The sequence below is a fragment of the Lynx rufus genome, unplaced genomic scaffold (genome assembly GCF_022079265.1).
Source record: "Lynx rufus isolate CCGP_SWC_20201006 ecotype Redwood Valley unplaced genomic scaffold, mLynRuf1.p SCAF_28, whole genome shotgun sequence".
Classification (NCBI taxonomy): Eukaryota; Metazoa; Chordata; class Mammalia; order Carnivora; family Felidae; genus Lynx; species Lynx rufus.
In genome coordinates this window covers 6,198,586-6,222,574 of record NW_025814843.1, presented here as the reverse complement: position 1 = coordinate 6,222,574, position 23,989 = coordinate 6,198,586, and the positions used below count along the sequence as shown (strand labels likewise).

At 47.7% G+C, this 23,989-nt stretch overlaps 1 protein-coding gene across 2 annotated transcripts in view; it reads left to right on the top strand.

The window, feature by feature from the left end:
* Window positions 1-23,989, top strand: part of MYOCD (myocardin) — a 55,004-nt gene that overhangs the window by 18,586 nt on the left and 12,429 nt on the right. For both annotated transcript variants that reach the window (XM_047090137.1, XM_047090136.1), the window contains exons 4-7: window positions 3,887-4,065; window positions 6,260-6,385; window positions 11,291-11,535; window positions 13,435-13,588. In XM_047090137.1, the coding sequence (XP_046946093.1) occupies window positions 3,887-4,065; window positions 6,260-6,385; window positions 11,291-11,535; window positions 13,435-13,588 (704 nt within the window). The remainder of the gene's footprint in view (window positions 1-3,886; window positions 4,066-6,259; window positions 6,386-11,290; window positions 11,536-13,434; window positions 13,589-23,989) is intronic.

The window sequence follows — 23,989 nt, the reverse complement described above, 5'->3', positions numbered from 1 at the left end:
ACACCCCTTTATTTATTTATTTTGAGAGAGAAAGAGAGAGAAAGGGAGAGAGAGAATCCCAAGCAGGCTCTGCCCTGTCGGTGCAGAGCCCCACACGGGACTCGAACTCAGGAACTGTGAGATCATGACCTGAGTCAAAATGAAGAGTCAGACACTCAACCGACTGAGCCACCCAGGCTCTCCAAGCAGAAAAACTGCTTTAAATGATGGCTGTCACTTGATCAAGTAGACTTCTAGAAGCCGTGTCTCTCCAGGGATCGGCTCCCCAAATACTCCTCTCCCCTGGCTGGGGGATTTCTTCCTCACCCTTCCCACCACCACGCTGCTCTTTGCACAACTTCCCCTTTGCTCCCCCCATCGCGGTCAAGTGCACCCTTTCCCCCCACCACCCCCCCCGTCTGTCGTCCTGTCCACAAATGAGGTCATCTCAGGCTCAGCCCAACCCCACCTCCTCCAGGCATCTCCCTGGACGTCTCCACATTGCGGTCTCCTCCCTCTGTCCAGGACAGCACTCACCGGGTGGTCTGGTCCTTGACAGATGTCTCCCGTTGTGTCCCACAGTCTTCACGGCGTCCTATCTGATTTTGCTTCTGCTTTTCTGCATCTCCTAAAGTGTGAAGGCTGGATGGGGACAAAATAATCGGGGAACGCTCCGCGCAGCATTCCCGACTCCTTTACTCCAGACACCCGACTTTGAGACTTTTCCACATTATTCTAGTGCCTCGCTCCAAGGTCACCAAATGCCAGATGTCCAAGTGGAAAGGGCAGGCTGAGGGATGAGTGGCAAGAACAGGGCTACCACAGTCCTCCCACCCAGGAAATCGTCATAAATGCCCTCCCCAGAATGTCCCGCCTTCTCTGTCCTCACGATCACGGTGTCACTAGGAGTCCCTCAGACCTCAAGAACTCAAGTACAAGATGCTGTGGAACATGGAGATATCCTTAGGTCACATGTGCTGATAAAGGAGAGACATTGGCCATTCCCCACTGGGTGTTTCCTAAAGACTTACCACCCGATGGCTTCCAGGGAGGGTGATGGCTTTTGCCACCCCTCTGCTGGTGGCTCTGAGAGTCCACACTGCAGTCCTAGCTCCGTCCCTGTGCGCGCTGAACACTGTGTGCCCTCCTCCACAAAGCAGTGATGAGAAAACGCACCCTTCCTCCGACTTAGCGGTTAGAAGGCCTCGCGCAAGTTGACGCTTTTTGTTACTGCGGCCACTAGTCAGCGAATGCCTGATACAAACTGCTGTTTTTATCGTTTGCTGTCACCCGGCTTGAAACAAAGTGGCATGTTGGACATAAGAAACCATCCTCTCTCTCTCTCCCTGCCTTTTAACAGGGACAAAGCCTTTAATTTCTACCAATAGAAGTAGGACTTGAAAAAATGTTTTAATTTTTTAACTTTTTATTTATTTTTGAGGGGGAAGGGAGGGGCAGAGAGAGAGGGAGACCCGGAATCCAAAGCAGGCTCCAGGCTCTAAGCTGTCAGCACAGAGCCCAATGCGGGGTTTGAACTCACAAACTGTGAGATCATGACCTGAGCCGAAGTTGGATGCTTAACTGACTGAGCCACCCAGGCGCCCCCAGGACTTGAAGTTTCAATGACAAATGTTTGTTTGCAGAGCCCAGGGTTTGCTGTGAGAGAAGAAGGAAACGAAGGTGGTGAGCTAACTCTGGACTCTTAAAATAGATCAGAGTCCTGAAGGGGGGTGGGGAGAGAGTGACCCCCGACCTCAGAGGGAAAAGTTGCCATTTGTCAAATACCCGGGAAAACCCCTCTCTTAGGAAACAAATGGGTCGCTGACACTAAGACCCAAAAAAGCTAGCATTTCTTTCTTGCAGGTGATATGTAGACAGCTGTTTTCTATTACTCTCTGTACTTTTTTATTTCAAAGAATGTTTTATTGCTTAAAAAAAAAAGGACACCTCTGAAAATAGAAGTTGAAAAATTAAAGTTTCCAGTAATGCAATGACATACTGGGTAGCTGTTACCAAAAATACCTATATATATTTTTTAATTGAGGATGATCTCTGTGTGCTCCCACGGAAAGGACTCTAAGTAACGTGGCGTGAATAAGCAAGTTTCAGAAGACCTATGTGGCCGGTCCTACCAATGTGAAGTGCTTTGCGTGTGTGTGTGTGCTTTGTTATACGTACAGAACTAAACCTAGAAGAGGCAGGCGATCACGAGCAGGAAGCAGAATGAATGTGTACGTGTGAATGTGGCTCGTAAGTATCCATTACATTTACAATCATAGGAAGGCAATCATGATTTTGTCAACAAGCCTTGCAGCTGGGGATGGTCCCCAAGTCCTTCCAGGTTTTTGGAGTACCCGGGGGCAGGGCGGGGGGGGGGGTTGGAGATGGGGGTGGGGTCAGCAACTGGAATTTCCAGCCACCCTGTCCTTGTCCTGCTCTTTCCTGATTTGCCACTTGGATGTCTGAGTGAGGGTCCGTGACAGGTGCCGGCAGTGGGGGGTGATGACAAGTCCCAAACCACACGTGTTCCATTTCGTGCAGCTCCTTGCTGCCTTTGCAATCTCCGCCGTGAAAGCTCTCCTCTCTTATCTGCACAAAGCAGGAGTCAAAAGTTCTCGTCCGTGTGATTGCAGAATACCGGGCTGGGAAACTTCCTGATAATACCGAAATGATTCCTTCAGAAGAGCGGCGCCTGGGATGGGCTCCAAAGCACTATGTGGCCTGAGCACGTTCTGTGCCGTGTAGCTGGATGACGAACCGGATGCAATTCGGCAATTTAAGAAAAAAAAGGGTGCGGGGGAATGTATAAAGATGTCATCATATCCCACCTGGCTTGGTAGCCCCCCTCCCCATGCTTATGAGCCTGAGCCCCTCCAAAGACCACGCAGACGGCCAAGGAAGTGATGGGTCCACAACAGACACAGAGCTAGGAGGTAGACAAAGAAAATCCAAAGAGAGAGAGAGAGAGAGAGAGAGAGAGAGAAAGAAAGAAAGAAAAGAAAGAGAAAGAAAAAGAAGGAAAGAAAGGGAAAGAAAGAGAGAAAGAAAGAAAAGGAAAGAGAAAGGAAAGAAAGAGAAAGAAAGAAAAGGAAAGAAAGAAAAAGAAAAGAAAAGAAAGAAAGAAAGAAAGAAAGAAAGAAAGAAAGAAAGAAAGACAGACAAACCCCACTGCAGTTTCTAAGACACATTTGTGGCTTTTATAAACGGCAGCGCGTTCGTTGAAAGCGGCCTTGTGCCACCGGTGACCTTAGCTAATGCTGACGTTCAGGAATTTAAACTTGGGAGCGGCCCCAGCATATCCTGTTCTAAAACCTGAGGGCCATGGGCGTTCTCCCACACTGCGTTCTCCTTTGGCCTCATTCTGTGTCCAGTGGTCTCTTTCTTTCCATCGTCTTCCCTGATTTCGTTTCAAAAAGCTATGGGTTTCACGTAGAAAACTGCATGCGGGGCGCCTGGGTGGCCCAGCTGTCGAGCATCCGACTCTTGATTTCAGCTCAGGTCGTGATGCCAGGGCCATGGGATCGAGCCCCGCGTCGGGCTCCTCACTGAGCGTGCACCCTGCTCTCTCGCGAGCTCGCTCTCTCTCTCTCTCTCTCTCTCCCTGTCCCTCCCCTGTGTGTGCTCTCTCACAAAAATAAATAAATAAAAACATTGTTTTAAATATGCATACGTCACACATCCTTCCCTCCAGACGCGTCACATTTATAAATGCAGGTCCCCATTTGGAGTAAACGCATGAGAAACCACATCATTGAAAAACCTGTCTTCACTCTTACCTCGAACTAGAAACAGAGCAAAGGAGATAGATTCGTGCCCCTGACAGGGGACGACAAGTTGAAGTGTTTCCCGAAAGCCCTGTGGTCAGCGTCTCAGCCTCTGACCCCCTTCTTGGATCTCACCCCATCAGGCAACCAGGTGAGTCTCTCCAAATCTGCAGATGCCTTTGCCTTCGAGGAGGACAGCAGCAGTGATGGGCTTTCTCCAGACCAGACTCGAAGCGAAGACCCCCAGGGCTCAGCAAGATCCCCAGCGGACACCAGAGCTTCGGAGACCCCGTTAGCAGGTCCTGCTCTGGGGGCAGTCCAGGTAAATAAACGGCACCTCAGCCCGTCGTGTCTTTGTGGTCCTCAAGGCACACTGCCACCTTTGGTTTCGCATAGAGACCCCGGTACGTCCCCGGATGGCGCTTCGGATGGGTGCCTCTTCTTACCCGGTCCGGTCCGGGGATCGGTGTAGGGGGGGCAAAGCCTCCAGAAAGCACCGAACGAGGAGCCTCTCGGGGCTGTGCCCTTTGGCTTACTTGGCTACTCCGCCAAGTAGATGCCTACTATCTCCCAAACTTACGCGCGAGGCTAAAAGAGGCTCTCTGCCGTCAGGTGACTCACCAGTCATCTCCTGGATAGAATGTGCCAGCGCGGGCTTCTGGCTTCAAACCCCACGGACTTCCCTGAGCATATTCTCTGCATGGTCCGGGGGGAGGGGGGACCAGGAAGTGCCGACAGGCTGCAAAGCAGGGGGCCCCCGAGGTGCCTCTACGGTTAGCGGGTTTCTGCCTCCCACACCACTGCAGGGTCCACGTCCAGCCCAGCCCAGCCCGAGAACAGAACAGCAGTCCCCCCCCCCCACTTTCTGGACCAATCCACAGACACTTGGGCCGCGAGGCGTGTATATTGCAAATACTGTTCAAAAGCACATTTTCTAAGAAAAATAATTAACAGCGGCTAGCGCTAGGCATTTCCCAAGCGTTTCCTTTGAGGTACCCCACTGTCCTCCAGGCGGGTAGCATCCATGTGCCTTCTGATGGAGGGGGGACCCAGGCTCTGTGAGGCCGAGCCCCTGTGTGGTCTCCAGACGCTGCAGATTCCCAACCCCCCTGGAGCTTTTACTTCTAGAAGCCGCACAGAGGCTGGATGGGGGCTGCCCTCAGCCTAGCATGATGGTATTCACGCAGACCCAAAGAGGAGATGTGTGTGGACACACACACACACACACACACACACACACACACACACACAGTTCCGGAACCCATGTTACTCGCTGGTCATCATCATGCCCTTCTTCACGCACCTGCCGAGGAGAAGTGGGAGAAAGATAACAAGGAGAGCCGAAACACCCAGGCGTGTGTCCCGCGTGGGTTTGTAAGCAACGCGTGTTCCCTTCCCCTGCGCGCGGCGGCCGGGCTTTGCCGCCCGGCTTCTCCAACAACAGCAGACAGCAGTTTGGATCGCTCGTGGCTGTGGTTCCGATGGTAAATTCCTCAGCTTCTGACTTAAGAACGGTTTGAGGAGAAGACGAGTTCTTTTCTGCTTCACCCAGTTCGAAGAGGACGAGCCGGGGCGGGGGGGGGGAGGTTTTTCGGGCGCCGGGGCTCAGGAAAGGATGGGGAGGCTGCAGGGGGAGGTCGTGAGCGGCACCCTGTCCCTTTCTGCCACAGCATCGGGTGGCAGGAGAGGGACAGAAGACGATTACTCTTTTTTCCAAGTTCTCAGCATCCTGGAACACGTCTCTCAGAAAGGTTGTTCGTGACACTACATGCACACCCCCCCCGACACACACACATATATATACACACACCTACATATACACGTGTGCTCATAAGGAACTATACATAAACACACAGATACCACACACATATACACACACTTTCTTTATACACATACACATCAATGTACATAAACACATATACACACAGACATGCAGACACATGCATACATATTTACACATACCCACATATATGCATGCACATGCCTATGCATGTATGCACACACATCTACACACGCATAGACATATATGGACAGACACACACGTATATACAGACCCACAAAAACACACACAGATAAACACACAAATGTGTACACGCAGACATATGCACACATGCACACAGACAAACACGTATACCCAGAAACACACACACACACGCACACACGTTTTCCCTCCCATCCGCTAACCCCCCTTTTATCATTTTTTGGGTCCTACTTTCCGCCGAAATGCCCACACCCACTTCTCCCTCCTCCTTTTTTCTTCAGTCCTGTTATCAAGTCCAACAGGTAGACCTTGTCACAGGTGGAACTCTCACAGGGCTGACCAGCCGTCTGAGTTTTGGGTTGGCCTAGAACAGGCCATTTCTATACCTGTTTTCTGGAAGAATTATTGACGATGACCCCCTTATCTCTCAACAGTGACCTCAGTTGGTTGACAAATCATATGGCCACTCTACTTTATTTCTGTGTCCTACGTTTTTTCCTCCTGCATCCTAATATTGCTAAAATTTGGATTTCAGGATCATTCTTCTGGCTCGGAAAATGACAAGAATGACTCAGCCTCACAGCTCAGCAACCAGTCAGACACGGGCAAGCAAGGGCTTGGGACCCTGGGCCCCTCCAGTGCTGGGCACACTGCTGTGAAGGTAGGGATGGGCCAGCAGGGGGCAGAGCTCTCTGAGTTTAGTGTGGCAACGTGGGGGGAGTCACAGGGACCCCTGTGTAGGCTCGGTCCACCGGGAACATCACAAGTCAGGAGAGGAGAAAGGGGCCCTCCGCGTGCATGGTCCAAGAGTCGGTTCGCTGTGCAAACGCAGCACGGGTCTTCCGTGTAGAGGAGAAACCTGTGAGCTGTGAGCTCGCGGTTGTTTGGGGTCACAGGTCAGCCAGCATGGGCCTGACTTAAAAGACTTCATCAGGCCAGCCTCGAGACAGCCACAGCAGGTCGAAAGGCACACAGGGTTTATACATGCCATCAGACAGGTAGAGGGGAGTTGGGTTTTATGCAGGGGAAGCAGGTCTGAGGGCTTACGTAACGTAAGGCTCAAATCACCTAAGCCAGTCTCCCTTTGGAGAGAAAGAGAAAGGGTGGGGTCGCCTTCACAGTAGACTAATAACTATAAGCATTATAGCAGATTCTCAGTTAAATCTTCCCATTATAGCTAATGGTTCACAGAAGGCTCTCTCCTCTTTCCAATTAACTGCCTGCTAACGATCACTGGGTTTTGTCGCTAATCATAATTTATCCCAAATAGCTTCTCTAGGGTCACCACTTAATGAGAGCGGAGATGTCTCTTATGAAATATTTGTTAAAAGAGCATAAGAATCAGCGTTTAAAGTAACAGCCCCGGGTCCCTTCTACCGCGTATACACAAAAGAGGTTCTCGTGTTCCAAGTGGACGGCAGGCATTTCCGCTTCCCTGTAAATCTCCCTAAACCTCGCTAGAAACCCACTCCCTACGTAGCTGAAATCTTACTGGCAATTCACTCAGATTCAACAGCCTTTGAAATTACAGGGCCGTTGATAGGTTTTGCTCATTGCAGGTGGAGGAAGGAGGTGGTTCGCATTATCTATACCATTGTGCACAAGGAGAAATTTTATTACTATTTCTACCAGCGTAGTTAAGTGTTGCATAGGTCAGATTAGCACTGCCTTCAGCCTCACTGTACTAAGGAAATGTGACGGTTGCCCAGAGGGAGGACAGGTCGATTTCAGTGAAGAGCAGGGTTGATGGGCAGCGGATCCGATGGGACTGGTTGTGTATGTGAGAGCCAACATCCCTGCTGGGTTGGTCAGTGCCTGTGAATTCTCAGTTGTTTGACATTCATTATCTCTACCTTAGGAAGATGCTAGAGGGCTTCTCAAAGAAGGAAGTGGGCAAGCTGGGGGGAAGACATCTGTGCCCTATTGGCTTTGTAAGGTCCATTGGAGGCCACTGAGAGAATGTACCAGAATTCCCTGAAAACTGTCCAGCCCTATGTAAGGGAAAGGTGTTCTCAATGCAGGCTCCTTGAAGATATATATCAGAGATGAATAAAATAGGATTCCTGTTCTCAAGAAGCCTGTAGTCTAATTGGGTCACAGCCACCACTAACCCATATAGTGTTTTGAGCAGGTAAGAAACATGTACCATAAGGGACTTGAGTAGACATTTCTCCAAAGATAAGGAAATTGCCAGGGTGCCTGGGCTGTCTCAGTCAGTTAAGCGTCTGACTCTTGATTTCAGCTAGGGTCGTGATCTCAAGGTTCATGGGTTCGAGCCCCACATCAGGCTCTGTGCTGAGAGAGCAGAGCCTGCTTGGGATTCTGTCTCTCCCTCTCTCTTTGCCCGTACCATGCTCGTGTGCACTCTCTCTCTCCCTCAAATAAACTAGAAAAAAAAAATTTTTAAGAAAAGAAAGAAATTGCCAATAAGCACCTCGAAAGGTGTCGAGTATCATTGGCCATCAGGGAAATGAAACTCAAATTCACAACAAAATACCACTTCATGCCCACCAAAATGGCTCTAGTGAAAAAACAGTAAATAACAAGTGTTGATGAGGCTGTGGAGATTGGAGAGCTCTTACACATGGCTGGTGGCAACGTAAAATGGTGCGTCCACTGCGGAAAATAGCTTGGTGGTTCCTCAGAAAATTAAACATTGAATTGCCCTATGACCCAGAAATCCCTCTCCTTGGGTGTATGTCCAAAAAAAATGGAAAATGGGTGTCGCAGCAAAATGTTGTACATGAATATTCATGGCAGCACGATTCACAATATTCAAGAGTCGGAATGAAGTCAAATGTCCATGAGCTGAAGGATGGATAAGCTTGTGGTATATCCAGAAGGATGAAGTCCTGAAAATATGATGCTTAAGTGAAAGAAGACAGACACAAAAGGCCACATACTGTATGATTCTGGGTGGGTTTTTTTTTTTTTAATGTTTATTTATTTTGAGAGAGAATGCGAGAGTGTGGGAGGGGCAGAGAGAGAGAGAGAGAGCAGGGTGGGACAGAGAGAGAATCCCAAGCAGGCTCCACACTGTCAGTACAGAGCCCAACACAGGGCTCGATCCCACAAACCATGAGATCATGACCTGAGCTGAAATCAAGAGTCAAGACGCTTAACCAACCGAACCCCGCCAGGCACCTCCCCAGTGTATGAAATGTCCTGAATAGGCAAATCCAGGCAGACAGAAAGCAGACGAGTGGTTTCTGGGGACCGCACCAAGGAGAAAACGGGGAGTGACTGCTTAGTGGGTATGGGGTCTCCTGGGGGTGATGAAAACGTCCTGGAACTATATAGTGATGACCTTCACACAACACTGTGAATTGTATACTTGTGAATTGTGGTAGTTACTGGGGCGATTTGTAGGTTACTTGTGTTTTACCACAATACAAAGAAGAGGTTCCTGTTTCTTGGGTGGCCAGCGCCCCCATCAGGGCCAGCAGTGTAGGAAGCAGGACTTCAGTCTCCCCCACCCCCGGGGCAGGGTATGCCGTGGTGCGGCCATTATCAGACTGCCTCAAAATGCTGCCTGACACCTGCAGGTGAGAGAGAGCACTGTGAGCTGGGACAGAGTCAGAGTTCCGTGGGGACAATAGCCTTTGCCCTCCACTCTCCAGAGAAAATGGTCCAATTTGAGTAACTTCCGGAATGTTCCGAGTCCCTGTACGACAGCGGCCTGGAGAAAAAGTTCCCCACCTCTGACTTACCGGCAAGACCAGGCTTGCAGAGTCCCAGGACGAGGTGGGAACAGAAGCCGGGCTGGAGCAAAGCAGGGCCCAGCTGATTGCAGGAGCCCTGCAGAAATTCTCCCAGTGCAGAAGGCTGATTGATTAGTTAATTGGAATGCTAATCGATTAAGGAGAAATGGCGCCACGCAGCACAGGGGAATGCTTGTTCTCATTAGCTATGACTTTCCGAGAGAAGAAGCCACCTTGAGAAAACACCGAAGGGGCTTCGGTGGTGGGACGTGTGGCCTCAGAGACTTGCAGGTTGTAGGCTCCTTCCGATGGGTCACTTTCAGATGTGTGCTTTGTGGTTAAAATGGGGACACTGCCCGGTGGGAACCTGCCTGCCGGCTATTTGGGAGCCCCCTCTTCTGGACACCGCTGGTACTACACTTCCCCTGCACAGTTTGCCCAGAGCCTCAGGATGCTTTTATCGTGACTTCCCGGTTCTCCGTTTCAATCTTCTGTAATAAAGTCAGGGCTTGAAAATTAAGATTTTTTTTTCAGCTGATCACTGTACGGACTACCTTTTGCAGGTTATAGGCATAATCACAGTGTCCTTTTGAGACCTGTTACTATTTCACTGGTATCTTTCAGCGTCCTTGCATCGGTCCCTGAGAGGAAAACGAAGAACATTTTCCCCAACTTTCAGGGGAAAGTAACAGAGATGTGGCAAAGTAATTGTACCATGTTCAGAAATTTGTCGTAGCTTCCTAGCCTGTAGCTTTAACTCATTTCGGTGCGTCTGAGTCATGTGCTGCGATGGGTAGCTTCTAGAAGGGTCCCCGTGGGTGGTTAACCCTTCTCACGGTAAGTCAAGAATCATTATTCCAGAAGGTGTCACTTCCTGGCCTTATATCACTATTTGGGGAAAGTATTGGTGGAAAGGGGACTCTATCTTACTTTTTCACCCAAAGCAGCAAAAATCCACATTGTGGATTTTTGAGGACAGGTTTAATTTCATCCAGGATGATGTTACTTTTCTATTAAGTGTATATATTTATCTTAGAGAGAGAGAGAGAGAGAGAGAGAGAGAGAGAGAGAAAACCAGCAGGGGAGGGGCAGAGAGAGAGGAGAAAGAGAATCCAACGCAGGGCTCAAAATCATGAACCTTGAGATCATAACCTGAGCCAAGTCAGACCCACCCAGGAGCCCCCAAAGTGATGTGATTCATAAGTCAATTTACTGAAGCGCTTTACTAAACTTGATTTCGGGTACACATTTGAAGGAACTTTCTTATGACTCCATCTCAAGATGAGATCGTATCCTTTCTTTTTTTTATTAAGTTTTTCTAAATTTGATTTTGAGAGAGAGAGAGAGAGACGAGAGCACGAGCTGGGGAGGGGCAGAGAGAGAAGGGACCGAGAATCCGAAGCAGGCTCCAGGCTCCGAGCTGTCAGCACAGAGCCCGACGTGGGGCTCGAAACCACAAAACGTGAGATTCTGACCTGAGCCAAAGTCGGACGCTTAACTGACTGAGCCACCCAGGCGCCCCGAGATCGTATCCTTTCTTAGACCCCCTGTTGGTTTTAGCTTAGGGAAGCCTCCTCACCAAAACATAGGCTTACTTACATCTTCCTCTGCGCTGGGAAGGAAATGCTCCTGGAGCCCCTTCCAAGATTCACGACCCTCCTTCTAGAGTGATGCATCTGTAATAGTTCTGTTGGATAGACACCTTAGTGCCCCAGGATCTCTGTGCATGGTGCCTCTGCTGTGTTGTATTTGTGGGATCCAAGAAAGCCCATCAAACAGACCCCCTTCGTGATCTACCCATGACGTCAAGCCACCCCCACCCCCACCCCCTAAAGCACGTGCCGTTTCTCCACCCCCCTCTGCAGTCCAAGTCCTTGAGCGACAGTAAGAACCGCCACAAAAAGCCCAAGGACCCCAAGCCCAAGGTGAAGAAGCTCAAATATCACCAGTACATCCCCCCAGACCAGAAGGCCGAGAAGTCGCCTCCGCCCATGGACTCGGCCTACGCCCGACTGCTCCAGCAGCAACAGCTGTTTCTACAGCTCCAAATCCTCAGCCAGCAGGAACAGCACCGGCTCAGCTACCCTGGGATTCACCAAGCCCAGCTCAAGTAAGTCGGGAGAGCCTGGCGGGGGGTGGCGGCGATGGGCAGAGGTCAGCTGGCGAGGGCTTGTGCGTGTCTGAGGCACCTGCCGGGCCGGCACCGGGATGCCCCGTGAGTCCCGGATCGTGCCGGGTCCTCGTCAGGTGGGTGTAGAATGGGACTCCGTGGAGAACCTGTGCCCGCGTCTTCAGGAACCTAAGGCTGGGAGGAAGCAAAGAAATCAGTGCCCCGGTGAAGGGAACCGGGACAAGAGAAGGGATTAGCACTCTCAGACTGAATGGTGAAACAGAGAGGAGAAACCATGCGAGAATGGTTTGGTTTTGTTTTTTAATAATTGATTTTTTTTTTAAGCTTATCCATTTATTTTTGAGAAAGAGAGAGCAGGGGAGGGGCAGAGAGGAAAGAGAGAGAGAGAGAGAGAGAGAGAGGATCCCAAGCAGGCTCCACGCTGTCAGCGCAGAGCCCGACATGGGGCTCAAACTGACGATCACGAGATTGTGACCTGAGCCAAAACCGAGAGTCGACGCTTAAGAGACTGAGCCACCCAGGTGCCCCCGTAAGAACGGTTGGTTGAATTCACTCAGCCCTTACGCTTTAGGAAGCAACAGCGCTGAGCGACTCAGTAACAGCCCCCGAAGATTGACTCCTGGACCCTGATGGGGGCGTGTGACCTCACTGTGGGTCACCGTTTAAATGGGCATCCCTTTCAACTCTACAGGTGGGACATAGGTTCCCTCACCTGTCTCTGTTCAGCGTCCGATCAGGTTGGCAATGATGCTGAGTGCTGAATACAGTCATGCTCTACAAGGCATGATGGTGCCCCCACGGGACAGTGCACCTGCTCAACCATAGGTGGACACGTCCTCTCCCCTCGGCCAAAGTCTCTACCACTCCCTCCTGTCTCCCCAGAACTCAGCTGGAGCTCACTTGCCACGTGTCATGGAGCCTGTACTCTTGTCTTCCTCACCCAGCCTCTTCTGCCGACTTAGTAGTTGCCCGATCCTTGCCGGCAATTAGCTTGTGACCTGATCTCAATGCAAGTTGCCCAATCAGGGTTCCGGCCACCCAGTTCCAATGTGCTGGGGAGGCTTTCCCCACATCGCCAAGCTCTGACCGTTCCACTCAATTCTGGCACTGTCTACCTAAACATGGCATCAGATCCCACAGGTTAAGGGCTCAGTTCTACAAGACTTCCCAGCCTCCTCACCCCGCTTCAGATACCAATTGCAAGTCTAGAAGTTGTGACCTGGGCTTCTGGTTGACCCGGCTATAGCTCAGAGGCTTCCATGACTTCCTCCTTGGGTTCGATTAATTTGCTGGAGTGGCTCACAGAAATCAGAGAAACACCTTATTTACTAGATCATTGGCTTATTGTAAAAGGATAGAACTCAGAAGCAGCCAGAATGAAGAGATGCCCAAGGCAAGGGATGTGGGAAAGGGTGAGGAACTTCCTGCCCCCTCCACTCCCCCTCGTTCTCCACGTGTTTGCCAACGTGGATGCTCTCTGAACGCCATTCTTTTAGGTTTTATAGAGTCTTCATTACAGGCATGATTGATTAAATCATTGGCCATTGGTGAATGGCTTGACCTTGAGCCCCCATCTTGTCTCCTCAGAGTTCAGGGGGTGGGACTAAAATTCCAACCACAAATCGTAGGGTTGGTTCTCAGGCAATCGGCCCCCACCCTTCGGTGACCCAGGGGCTTTCACAAAGTCGCCTCCTTAACATAACAAGTGGCACCTTTGGGGCTCTTCTCACTTAGAAATTCTAAGGATTTTAGGAGCTCTGTGCCAGAAAGAGGGTAGAGAGCCAAATATGTAATTTCTTATTGTACATCACAGTATCACACCCCCATATGTGTATCTGGCCATGTTTTAAGGGCCCTTTTTTGTTGTTTGCTTTTCAGGGAACCAAACGAACAGATGGTCAGAAATCCAAACTCCACTTCAGCACCACTGAGCAATACCCCTTTGTCTCCTGTCAAAAACAGCTTTTCTGGACAAACTGGTGTCTCTTCTCTCAAACCAGGCCCCCTCCCATCAAACCTAGATGATCTGAAGGTAGAGGATTTGGTGTGATTTTTTTCTTTTCTTTTTTCTTTTCTTTTCTTTTCTTTTTTCTTTTCTTTTCTTTTCTTTTCTTTTCTCTCTCTTTCTCTTTTTCTCTCTTTCTTTTTCTCTCTTTTTCTTTCTCTCTCTCTCAACAAATACAACAGATTTTTTTAAGCTTTTATTATTAATCTCTGCACCAAACATGGGGTTCAAACTCACAACCCCGAGATCAAGAGTCTCATGTTTCACCGACTGAGCCAGCCAGGCACCCCAACAAATACATCAGTAGATTTTTAACACCATTTTTACCAACTGATTTCTTGAGTAAACTAGTGAAAGGGAGAATGTATGGGGGAGACTTAAGTGACAGAATTTTATTTTATTTTTAAAATGTATTTATGTATTTTGAAAGAGAGACAGAGAGTATGAGTGGAAGAGGGGCAGAGAGAGAGAGGGAGAGAGAGAATCCCAAGCAGGCTCCACGCTGTCAGGACAGAGCCCGACGCAGGGCTCAACTCATGAAGCGTGAGACAATGACCCGTGCAACCTCGGGCTACTTTCCTAATTTCTCTACATCTTAGATTGCTTACTTGCACAAATGAGTTATTGTGAGAACCCAGTGGAATCCTATATACATGATAGAGCTTAGCACAGAGAATAGCTGTAAGACTGATGTGACCTTCCAGAATGCTCTTAGAGCTTCGCACGGAGAGGAACTGTAAGATTGACGTGAGCTTCCAGAATGCTCTAAGCCAGTGGTCAATTCCATGATGAACTTTTACAGCCTCTGGTGAAACGAAAAAAGTAAGAATCACGTAAAGGGCTTTTCATAAATCTAAGTGTGTTCAACACACCTTTATTCCAAGTATTTATTTCCTCCCGATGTTTTCAATGCTGAAGATCCTTTCTGTTAAGGAGCAGTGACAGTAGTGTATGGAAGGTAGGTGTTTCTAGTAGAGTTTTGTTTCTTTGTATTAAGCAGGGGTGTTGTTAAATAAGAATATTAGTCTTAGTTGACAAGGTGAAATGTTGGTAACCCTATGTCCACTGCATAATTGAAAACAATGTACGGTTCTGTGAAATCCCCAAATCTGGGAACCTCTGCCCTGAAATGTCACAGCAACTCGTTAAGTGCTGTGTGTGTGAGAGAGAAAGCCATTTGCTCCGGATCACAGACCTCACGGAGGTCACAGAGGATCAAATGACCTTGGGCTTTGAGTTGAACCTGGCGTGTTTCAGAGCAGTGCTCAGAACGGGCATGTTCATATATATTCAGCCATCCGGTGTTAGCAAAAGAACTAAAGTTGAAGTGCCTTTGATTCCTGTAATGTGTGAGCACACCTTCTCCCCCCAGTGCCTCACTCCATTTTCTGTGGTTACACCTGTTCGCCTGATTTCTGCCCCTGTGTTACTCTCTACCCTCCCCCAAGGACCTTATCAGTTTTCCCCAAAACATCAGATTCCTATAGGTCCCCAGGGCCTTCACCATACCAGTCTTTCTCAGTCCCTGTTTGTCTCCCTCATCCCCATTCTCAGCCTTTGGTCATTATCTGCTCTGGGGGAAAGGTAGGGTTGGGATTATTTCGAATGAAAGAAAATTAATTCTATGGCTGCCAAGGGCCAACACCAGTCACTTGATAGCAATCGCTCCTCTGTCTCTTCCACTTGGAATAAAAAATGCTTAGGTTTCACTGAGATTGTTTTAATTTTGCGTCCATAAACCTGGAGGAGGATGCCAAGCTTGTGACAATGCCCCCCCCCCCGCCAAGCAGTGGGTCACCCACCCTTCACTCCCCACATCATAAATCCATGGAGGTAAAAGTAGGTCCTGTCACCTAGAAAACAATATACTCAATGCGGTAAGCCAGGCACAAAGGGACAACTTTTCTATGAGTCTGCTTTATAGCAGGTGCCTGGAGAAGACAAATTCATAGCGACAGAAAGTCCAATGGTGCCTACCAGGGGCTGGGGAGAGGAGTATGCGGAGTTGGTGTCTAACAGATACATAGGTTCTGTTTGCGATGAGGAAAAAGTTCTGGAGATGGATAGTGGTGATATTTGCACAACAGCATGAGTGTACCGACCCCAACTGAACTTCATACTTAAAGGTGATTAAATGGTAAAAATGTATGCTGTACATCTTTAACCACAATAAAAATGATTTTTCTTAAAAGTGGTCTACCTTAGGGGCGCCTGGGTGGCTCCGTCGGTTGAGCGTCCGACTTCGGCTCAGGTCATGATCTCGCGGTCGGTGAATTCGAGCCCCGCATCGGGCTCTGTGCTGACAGCTCAGAGCCTGGAGTCTGCTCCGGATTCTGGTTCCCTCTCTCTCTGCCCCTCCCCAGCTCACACTCTGTTCTCTCTGTCTCTCAAAAATGAATAAACGTTTAAAAAAATTTTTTAATAAAAAAATAATTTACCTTAGGATGGGAGCTTGGGTCAGGTAGATCTGGAGTTGGCTTGGCCCCAGACAAAGCACAGTCCAGATGTGATGTGCCATCTGGCAGAGTCCCCCAGAGATGGCTTCCTCCATGTGCATGTGCTCAGAACGATTGGCTGGTTAGAGTTATAGTAATTAGCACGGGTACGAGGAAATGATGACCGTGGCAGCTACCATTTTTTTTTTTTGGCGTAAACTATCAGTCGACCATCCTATATAGATTTGCTTCCACTTTCCACCGTGCAAGATACGTTTTAAATGTGAACATACAAATCGGGACCTCAGAGAAGCTGAATGAATAATGCATCACTCCTCCTCCTAGATAGTGTTGATATTTACGTGTCGTGAGTGCTATACGGTGGTTTTCTGTATAAGAGAAAGATATCGTTAATAAACCCAATACCGAACCTGATAGCACAGGTGAGAATAGTGGGAGAGATACACGCGTTCCATCAGAACATAGGTGGACGTGCAAATCTTTTATCTTTGTGAATTTTCTCCCTCGCCTGTGGAAGCCATCTTAGTTCCATGTGGTCATTTGACGGCTTTGCCTTGTGCTTCCAGAGCCCACAGGCTGAATGCTGTGCAAGTTAACCAGCTTGTAGATGATAAAACTGGGGGGCTGACCGTAAGCGAGTGACGTTTTTGTCTTTTTAGTGTTATTTTATTTTATTTTATTTTTTTTAATTTTTTTTTCAATGTTTTTTATTTATTTTTGGGACAGAGAGAGACAGAGCATGAACGGGGGAGGGGCAGAGAGAGAGGGAGACACAGAATCGGAAACAGGCTCCAGGCTCTGAGCCATCAGCCCAGAGCCTGACGCGGGGCTCGAACTCACGGACCGCGAGATCGTGACCTGGCTGAAGTCGGACGCTTAACCGACTGCGCCACCCAGGCGCCCCAAGTGTTATTTTATTTTAAATGCCAGTATAGTTAACACACAGCGTCAGTATTAGTTGCGGGTGTACAATATAGTGACTCAGCAGTTCTGTACATCACCCAGTGCTCATCACGACAGGCGCACTCCTAAATCCCCATCACCCGTTTCCCCCACCCCTCCTCCCCGCTGGGAACCATCAGTGTGTTCTCTATAGTTAAGAATCTGTGTCTTCGTTTGTATCTCTCTCTCTGTCTCTCTCTTTTTTTGCCTTTGCTTTTGTTTGTTTCTTTCTAATGCCACATATGAGTGAAATCAAATGGTATTTGTCTTTCTCTGATGGACTTACTTCACTTAGCATAGTACTCTCTGGCTCCATCCACGTCATTGCAAACGGCACAGTTTCATTCTTTTTTACAGCTGAATAATATTCCACTGTATATATACACACCACCTCTTCTTTATCCATTCACCTATCGTTGGACACTTGGGCCGCTTCCATAATTTGTCTATTGTGAATAATGCTGCTATAAACATAGGGGCGCATATATCCCTTTGAACTGGTGTTTTTGTGTTTTTTGAATAAGTACTCAGTAGTGCGATTACTGGATCATAGGGTGGTTCTGTTTTTAACTGAGCAATTTCAGAGGTTTTGCTATTGTCATTTGAGATGAGGGGAGGGACAGACAGAGAAACCTTAATTGGACTTGACGACTGGGTGTGTGGGGAGAGGTGCCACCTGGGAGTGTGACACTGGGGGCAGAAATTGGGAGGGCAGAATGGGGATCTGATCTGAAGGGATGTTGGCAAGTGCATTCAGTTTGGGGAAACTGAGTCACGGGTACCACCGGGACAAGCGAGGGGAAATGTCTAGCCAGTTTCCACGCAGTTAGAAACACACTGCCGTAGTTCAGCTCAACTGTGCTGTCGGGCTAGGCACAGAAGTTTTGGAATCTAAACATTAACACAAGCGGGGGGCACCTGCGAGGCTCAGTCAGTTAAGCATCTGACTTCAGCTCGGGTCATGATCCCATGGTTCGTGAGTTCGAGCCCTGTGTCGGGCTCTGTGCTAACAGCTCAGAGCCTGGAGGCTGCTTCGGATTCTGTGTCTCCCTCTCTCTCTGCCCCTCCCCTGCTCATGCTCTCTCTCTCTGTCTCGCTCGCTCTCTCTCTCTCTCAAAAATAAATAAACATTAAAAAAAATTTGGAATTGTTTGCATAGCGGGTCAGTTCGAAATACAGGACTGACTGAAAGGGAGAGCAAATGGAAAGAGTGGGAGGGAAGGAAGGAGAAGAGGAATAAAGGAAGCAGGTGATGTAATCATATCTTGGAAAAGGAAGAAGTAAGAGGAACTAATAAAGGTGACCCTTGAAACAGGCAATCAGAAAGATAAGGTAACGAAGGTGGATGTTCTCCCAAAATATTCACATTTTGCAGAATAGGAATAAAAGGGGAAAAGCATTGAGAAAAGAGTTTGACTTCTCATTAAAAAGTTATACATGGGGGCGCCTGTGTGGCTCAGTCAGTTAAGTGTCTGACTCTTGGTTTTGGCTCAGGTCATGATCTCATGGTTCGTGGGATCGAGCCGCGCTCGGGCTCTGTGCTGACGGTGTGGAGCCTGCTTGGGATTTTCTCTCTTCCTCTGCCCTTCCTGTGCTCGCTCTCTCTCTCTCTCTCAAAATAATTATACCTTCAAAAAAGAGTTATACATGGTAACATCACAGTATGTGCATTTTTTTTTGCATCTTGTTTCTAACAAACTGGAGAGCCAGAGAGCATGGGAGACAGACAGGGAGAGAGAGAGAAATGGGAAACTTAAAAACTGGGAAAATATGAAAGATTTTAAGAAATAATTGTCCGTGCGTTTTAGTTCTCATAATGGTCTTTTATCTGTGTGTTTTTTGTAATGTACTTATTTTTTAGAGAAAGATATCAAAATATTTACAGATTCAATTATATGATTTGCTTCAACATAATTCAGGAAATGTGGAAATGGTTTGGGGATTAACTGAACCCACACTGAACATGAATTGATCACTGTTGAAGCTGGTTGATGGGTACATGCGGCTCATTATAATTTAAAATTTTGTCAACTTTTGTGGATGTTCGAAATTTTCCATACAACGTGGTTGAAAGAGTTATCAGGGAATAAAAGACCTGTGAATGTAGGAAAGAGGTGTATACAAACCTTTGTCCCAACCAAGCCCACCCAGCCTAATATTCTGAAACATAAAGTAAACTGAACCCAACAAGTGTTCCTGTTATTTCAGAATATGAGCTGCATTATTTAATGATGTAGTCTAAAATATTCAGTGCCAGAACAGAGCCTAAAAATAAATGTAGAACTCGTTAATTTTAAGGAACTCAAAGTTAAAACAATAATGGGTTGCCATTTCGCACTCTTTCAAACCAGCAAATCTAAAAGAAAATGATAAAACCATACCAGAGAGAGGAAGAGGAGAAGGTATATTTTTTGCCTGTGGTAGTGTGAGTTGTGGCGATGCTTTTAAAATAACTTTTAAATGATTGTAAGGTGGTAATATATTTACTATTGAAGCGTGACAAGGTATGGAAAAGTAAAGAGCATTTTAAAAGATAATTGAGGGGCGCCTGGGTGGCTTTGGTTCAGGTCATGATCTCATAGTTGGTGAGTTCGAGCCCCACTTTGGGTGAGCTCAAGCCCTGCTTCCAGTGAGCTCTGCTTTTCTCTCTCTCTCCCTGTCCCTTCCTCCCTCCCTCTTCCTCCTCCCTGTCTCTTTCCCCCTCACTCCCTTGTGCCCTCTCTCTCCCCTCCCAAAAAGATCATCGATTCACAGCATTGCAGATCATATTTCCTTATAGACTTCAAAGGCAGATGCACATGTTTTGTTTGCAAAGTTACTGTTGTCAAGTAATTCTGTAAAAGCATGAATTTCTGGCATGCTTTTTTGTGTAACGTACCATGAGCCTTTTTCATAACTTTCAATATTCAACTAACATTTTAATTTTGATTTAATTTTTTTAATCCTTATTTACTTTCGAGAGGCAGAGAGACAGAGTGCGAGCGGGGGAGGAACAGAGAGAGAGGGAGACACAGAATCCGAAGCAGGCTCCAGGTTCCGAGCTGTCAGCACAGAGCCCGACGCAGGGCTCGAACCCACGAACCGCGAGATCATGACCTGAGCTGAAGTCGGACGCTCAACCGACTTGAGCCACCCAGGCGCCCCTCATTTTTATTTTTGATAGCAGCACATCATTCTACCACCTAGTTAATATTCCTCTGTTGGACACTTAACTTGCTTCCAAATTTTTTCTATTAAAAATGTAATTTGCACATCCATTTATTAATTTATCTGATTATCTCCCCAGGCTAAATACCTGGGAGTGGAATTCGTGAACCAAAACACATGAATATTTCTTGGGGCGGCTGGGTGGCTCAGTCAGTGGAGCGTCCCACTTCAGCTCGGGTCATGATCTCGCGGTCTGTGAGTTCGAGCCCCACCTCGGGCTCTGTGCAGGCAGCTCTGAGCCTGGAGCCTGCTTCACATTCTGTGTCTCCCTCTCTCTCTGTGTCTCTCTGTCTCAAAGGTGAATAAACATTAAAAAAAAAAAACCCACAACATATCAATATTAAAGTTCTTGCCAAAGAATTCAGATTGTGAGATGTCTGTACTGAATGTGCCAGAAAATTGGAGGAGCCAAGATGGCAAAACAGCATGGAAGTTTTTTGCGTGTCTCACGTCCATGAAGTACAGCCCGACCAACACTGAACCATCCCGAACGTGTGTACCAATCTACTGCCAGAAGCAGTGCGCTAAGGCAGCATTTACCAAACATGAATGTGCACACTGAGTCACCTGGGGCTCTGGATAAAATACAGGTCCTGATTCAGTAGGTTATGGGGAGGGGAGCTGAGCCTCTGCATTTCTAGCATGTTCCCAGATGCTGTTGGTGCTGCTGGTCCAAGGACCACACTTGGAATAGCAAGGTGTTTTAAGAGCTTTCATTAAAAACATTTTTATTTGAGGGGTGCCTGGGTGGCTCAGTCAGTTAAGCATCAGACTCCTGATTTCGGCTCAGGTCATGATCTTGCAGTTCATGAGTTCGAGCCCCGCGTCGGGCTCTGTGCCGACAGCTCGGAGCCTGGAGCCTGCTTCGGATTCTGTGTCTCCCTCTCTCTCTGCTCCTCCCCCACTCATTTTTTCTCTCTCTTTCTTTCTCTCTCTCTTTCTCCATCAAAAATAAATAAACATTACATTTTTTAAAAATGTATCTTTTGTTTGTGAAGCATTGGAGTATGTCCATGACCCATTTTGGGGTGTTGGTTTATTTGGGGGGGGTTATTAAGCACATTTGGTGCATTGAGCTTTACTGACATTTTATTATTTGCCCTGCAATTTTTTTTGTCTGAGATTGCTATCTGCGTTTGCATTTTCTTTTTGGTGTTTTTGACTTATAGGAGTTTTTGTTTGTTTGTTTTAATTTGAAAGCATGAGCAGAGGAGAGGGGCAGAGAGAGAGAGAGAAAGAATCTTAAGCAGACTCCACACTCAACGCAGAGCCCAACACGGAGCTCGATCCCACAACCCTGGGTTCATGAGCTGAAATCAAGAGTGGGGCGCTCAACTGACCGAGCCACCCAGGCGCCCTGGAGTTTTTGATTTTTGCTGTCAGTATTTTTATGATCACTTTCTTGGCTTTCAGGCTCAAAAGATCTTTCCCTACAAAATATCAGAGAAGTATTTCCCTTCCCTGTATAGTCTTCTAGCTGTTTTATGGCATTAACATTTAGATATTTAATGTTTCCTGTTTTAATTACAAAAGTAATATCTTATGTGAAATATTTAGGGGCTGGAGATAAGGAGAACCACTGTTAACATTTTGGGCTATCGTTAGCCATATATTTTCATCTGCAAGCATAGTTTAAACACACACACACGCACACACACATAAAGGCACCTCGGTGTCTCAGTTGGCTAAGCGTCCAACTTCAGCTCAGGTCATGATCACACCGTTTGTGGGTTCAAGCCCTGTATCGGGCTCTGTGCTGACAGCTCAGAGCCTGGAGCCTGCTTCAGATTCTGTGTCTCCCTCTCTTTCTGCCCCTAGCCCACTCACACTCTGTCTGTCTGTCTGTCTGTCTGTCTGTCTCTCTCTCTCTCATCCAGCAATTCATACTATTTTTCACTTAATAATATACCATAAACAGTTATTCATTATTGTATGTCAGCAAATACATATAGCATCAGTCTTCAGGGATTTAGACATTCCATCATTTGTAGGCACCGTCATTAATTTAGTTCCTGTATTTTTAGGTATCTGTAGTTTATAATTTGTGAACATTATAAAAAATGCAAGGATGAAATAATTAGATGTGAAGCCACATAATAATAATAGCAAACGCTTACACCACAGTTACCATTTGCGAGACACTTTTCCAAGCACTTTACAAATTTTCAGCCATTTTAAGCCTCACAAAACCACATAAGGTATGATTCTCTCCATTTTATAGAAAGGGAACCAAGGCACGGAGTGATCACTGAGCTGGTAAGAGGCAAGGTCAGGATTTGAATCTATGTTCTTTTCTCCGTACATACTCTCTGTCTCAGTATATCCAGCCAGTTACTAAAATTAGGACAAAAGTGTTCATGTAGAACCATGGATCTCAAAAACTGGCCCAGGGACCAGTGATATCAGCATCCCCTGGGAACCCGTTAAAAATGCACATTCTCGGGGTGCCTGGGTGGCTCAGTTGGTTAAGTGGCCGGCTTCGGCTCAGGTCATGATCTCGCAGTTTGTGAGTTCGAGCCCCGCGTCGGGCTCTGTGCTGACAGCTCAGAGCCTGGAGCCTGCTTCTGATTCCGTGTCTCCCTCTCTTTCTGCCCCTCCCCTACTCATGCTCTGTCTCTCTCTGTCTCAGAAATAAATAAACATTAAAAAAAAAAAATGCAGGGGCGCCTGAGGGTGGGTTAGTTGGTTAAGCATCAGACTCTTGACTTGACTCATGATCTCACAGCTGGTGAGTTCGAGCCCCCATTGGACTCAGTGCTGGCAGTTGGGAGCCTGCTTGGGATTCTGTCTCTCTTTCCTTCTCTCTCTGCCCCTCCCCCACCTCAAAATAAATAACTTAAAAAAATAAAAGTAAAAAGTAATTAATTAAAAAAATACACATTCTCAGCCCTTCACCCCCACCCCAGCGCCACCGAAGCAGAAACTCAAGGCCGGGGCCGGCGTGTCTGTGCTGTCGTCTGAGGACCAGTGGTTCCGGCACATGCTCGGGTTGGAGCACTAGGGACAGAGAGAGCCTGGTAGAGAGAGTGCACTCACCTAGGAGCAGAAGACCAGGAGTCTCCACCTGCTTTGGGATGATGGGTTGCCGGCTGATGGCCAAACCCAGGCAGAGATCAGTTTTCTCATCTACAAAATGGGGACAAGGACCAGGCTGGGGCTTGGAGGCTAATAGAGTAGGTGACCCCTATGGTTCATGTGAGCTCTGCATTTCGAGCATTCTGGGATGCTAATTTAAAGCTAATGTGGGGCGCCTGGGTGGCTCAGTCGGTTGGGCGTCCGACTTCAACCAGGTCACGATCTCGCGGTCCGTGAGTTCGAGCCCCGCGTCAGGCTCTGGGCTGATGGCTCGGAGCCTGGAGCCTGTTTCCGATTCTGTGTCTCCCTCTCTCTCTCTGCCCCTCCCCCGTTCATCCTCTGTCTCTCTCTGTCCCAAAAATAAATAAACGTTGAAAAAAAAAATTTAAAAAAAAAAATAAAAAAATAAAGCTAATGTAATAAGGGGCGCCTGGGTGGTTCCGAAGGTTAAGCCTCCGACTTCGGCTCAGCTCACGATCTCACAGTTCGTGAGTTCCAGCCCTGCATCGGGCTCTGTGCTGATGGCTCAGAGCCTGGAGCCTGTTTCAGATTCTGTGTCTCCCTCTCTCTCTGCCCCTCCCCCGTTCATGCTCTGTCTCTCTCTGTCCCAAAAATAAATAAACGTTGAAAAAAAAAATTTTTTAAAAAAAATAAAAAAATAAAGCTAATGTAATAAGGGGCGCCTGGGTGGTTCCGAAGGTTAAGCCTCCGACTTCGGCTCAGCTCACGATCTCACAGTTCGTGAGTT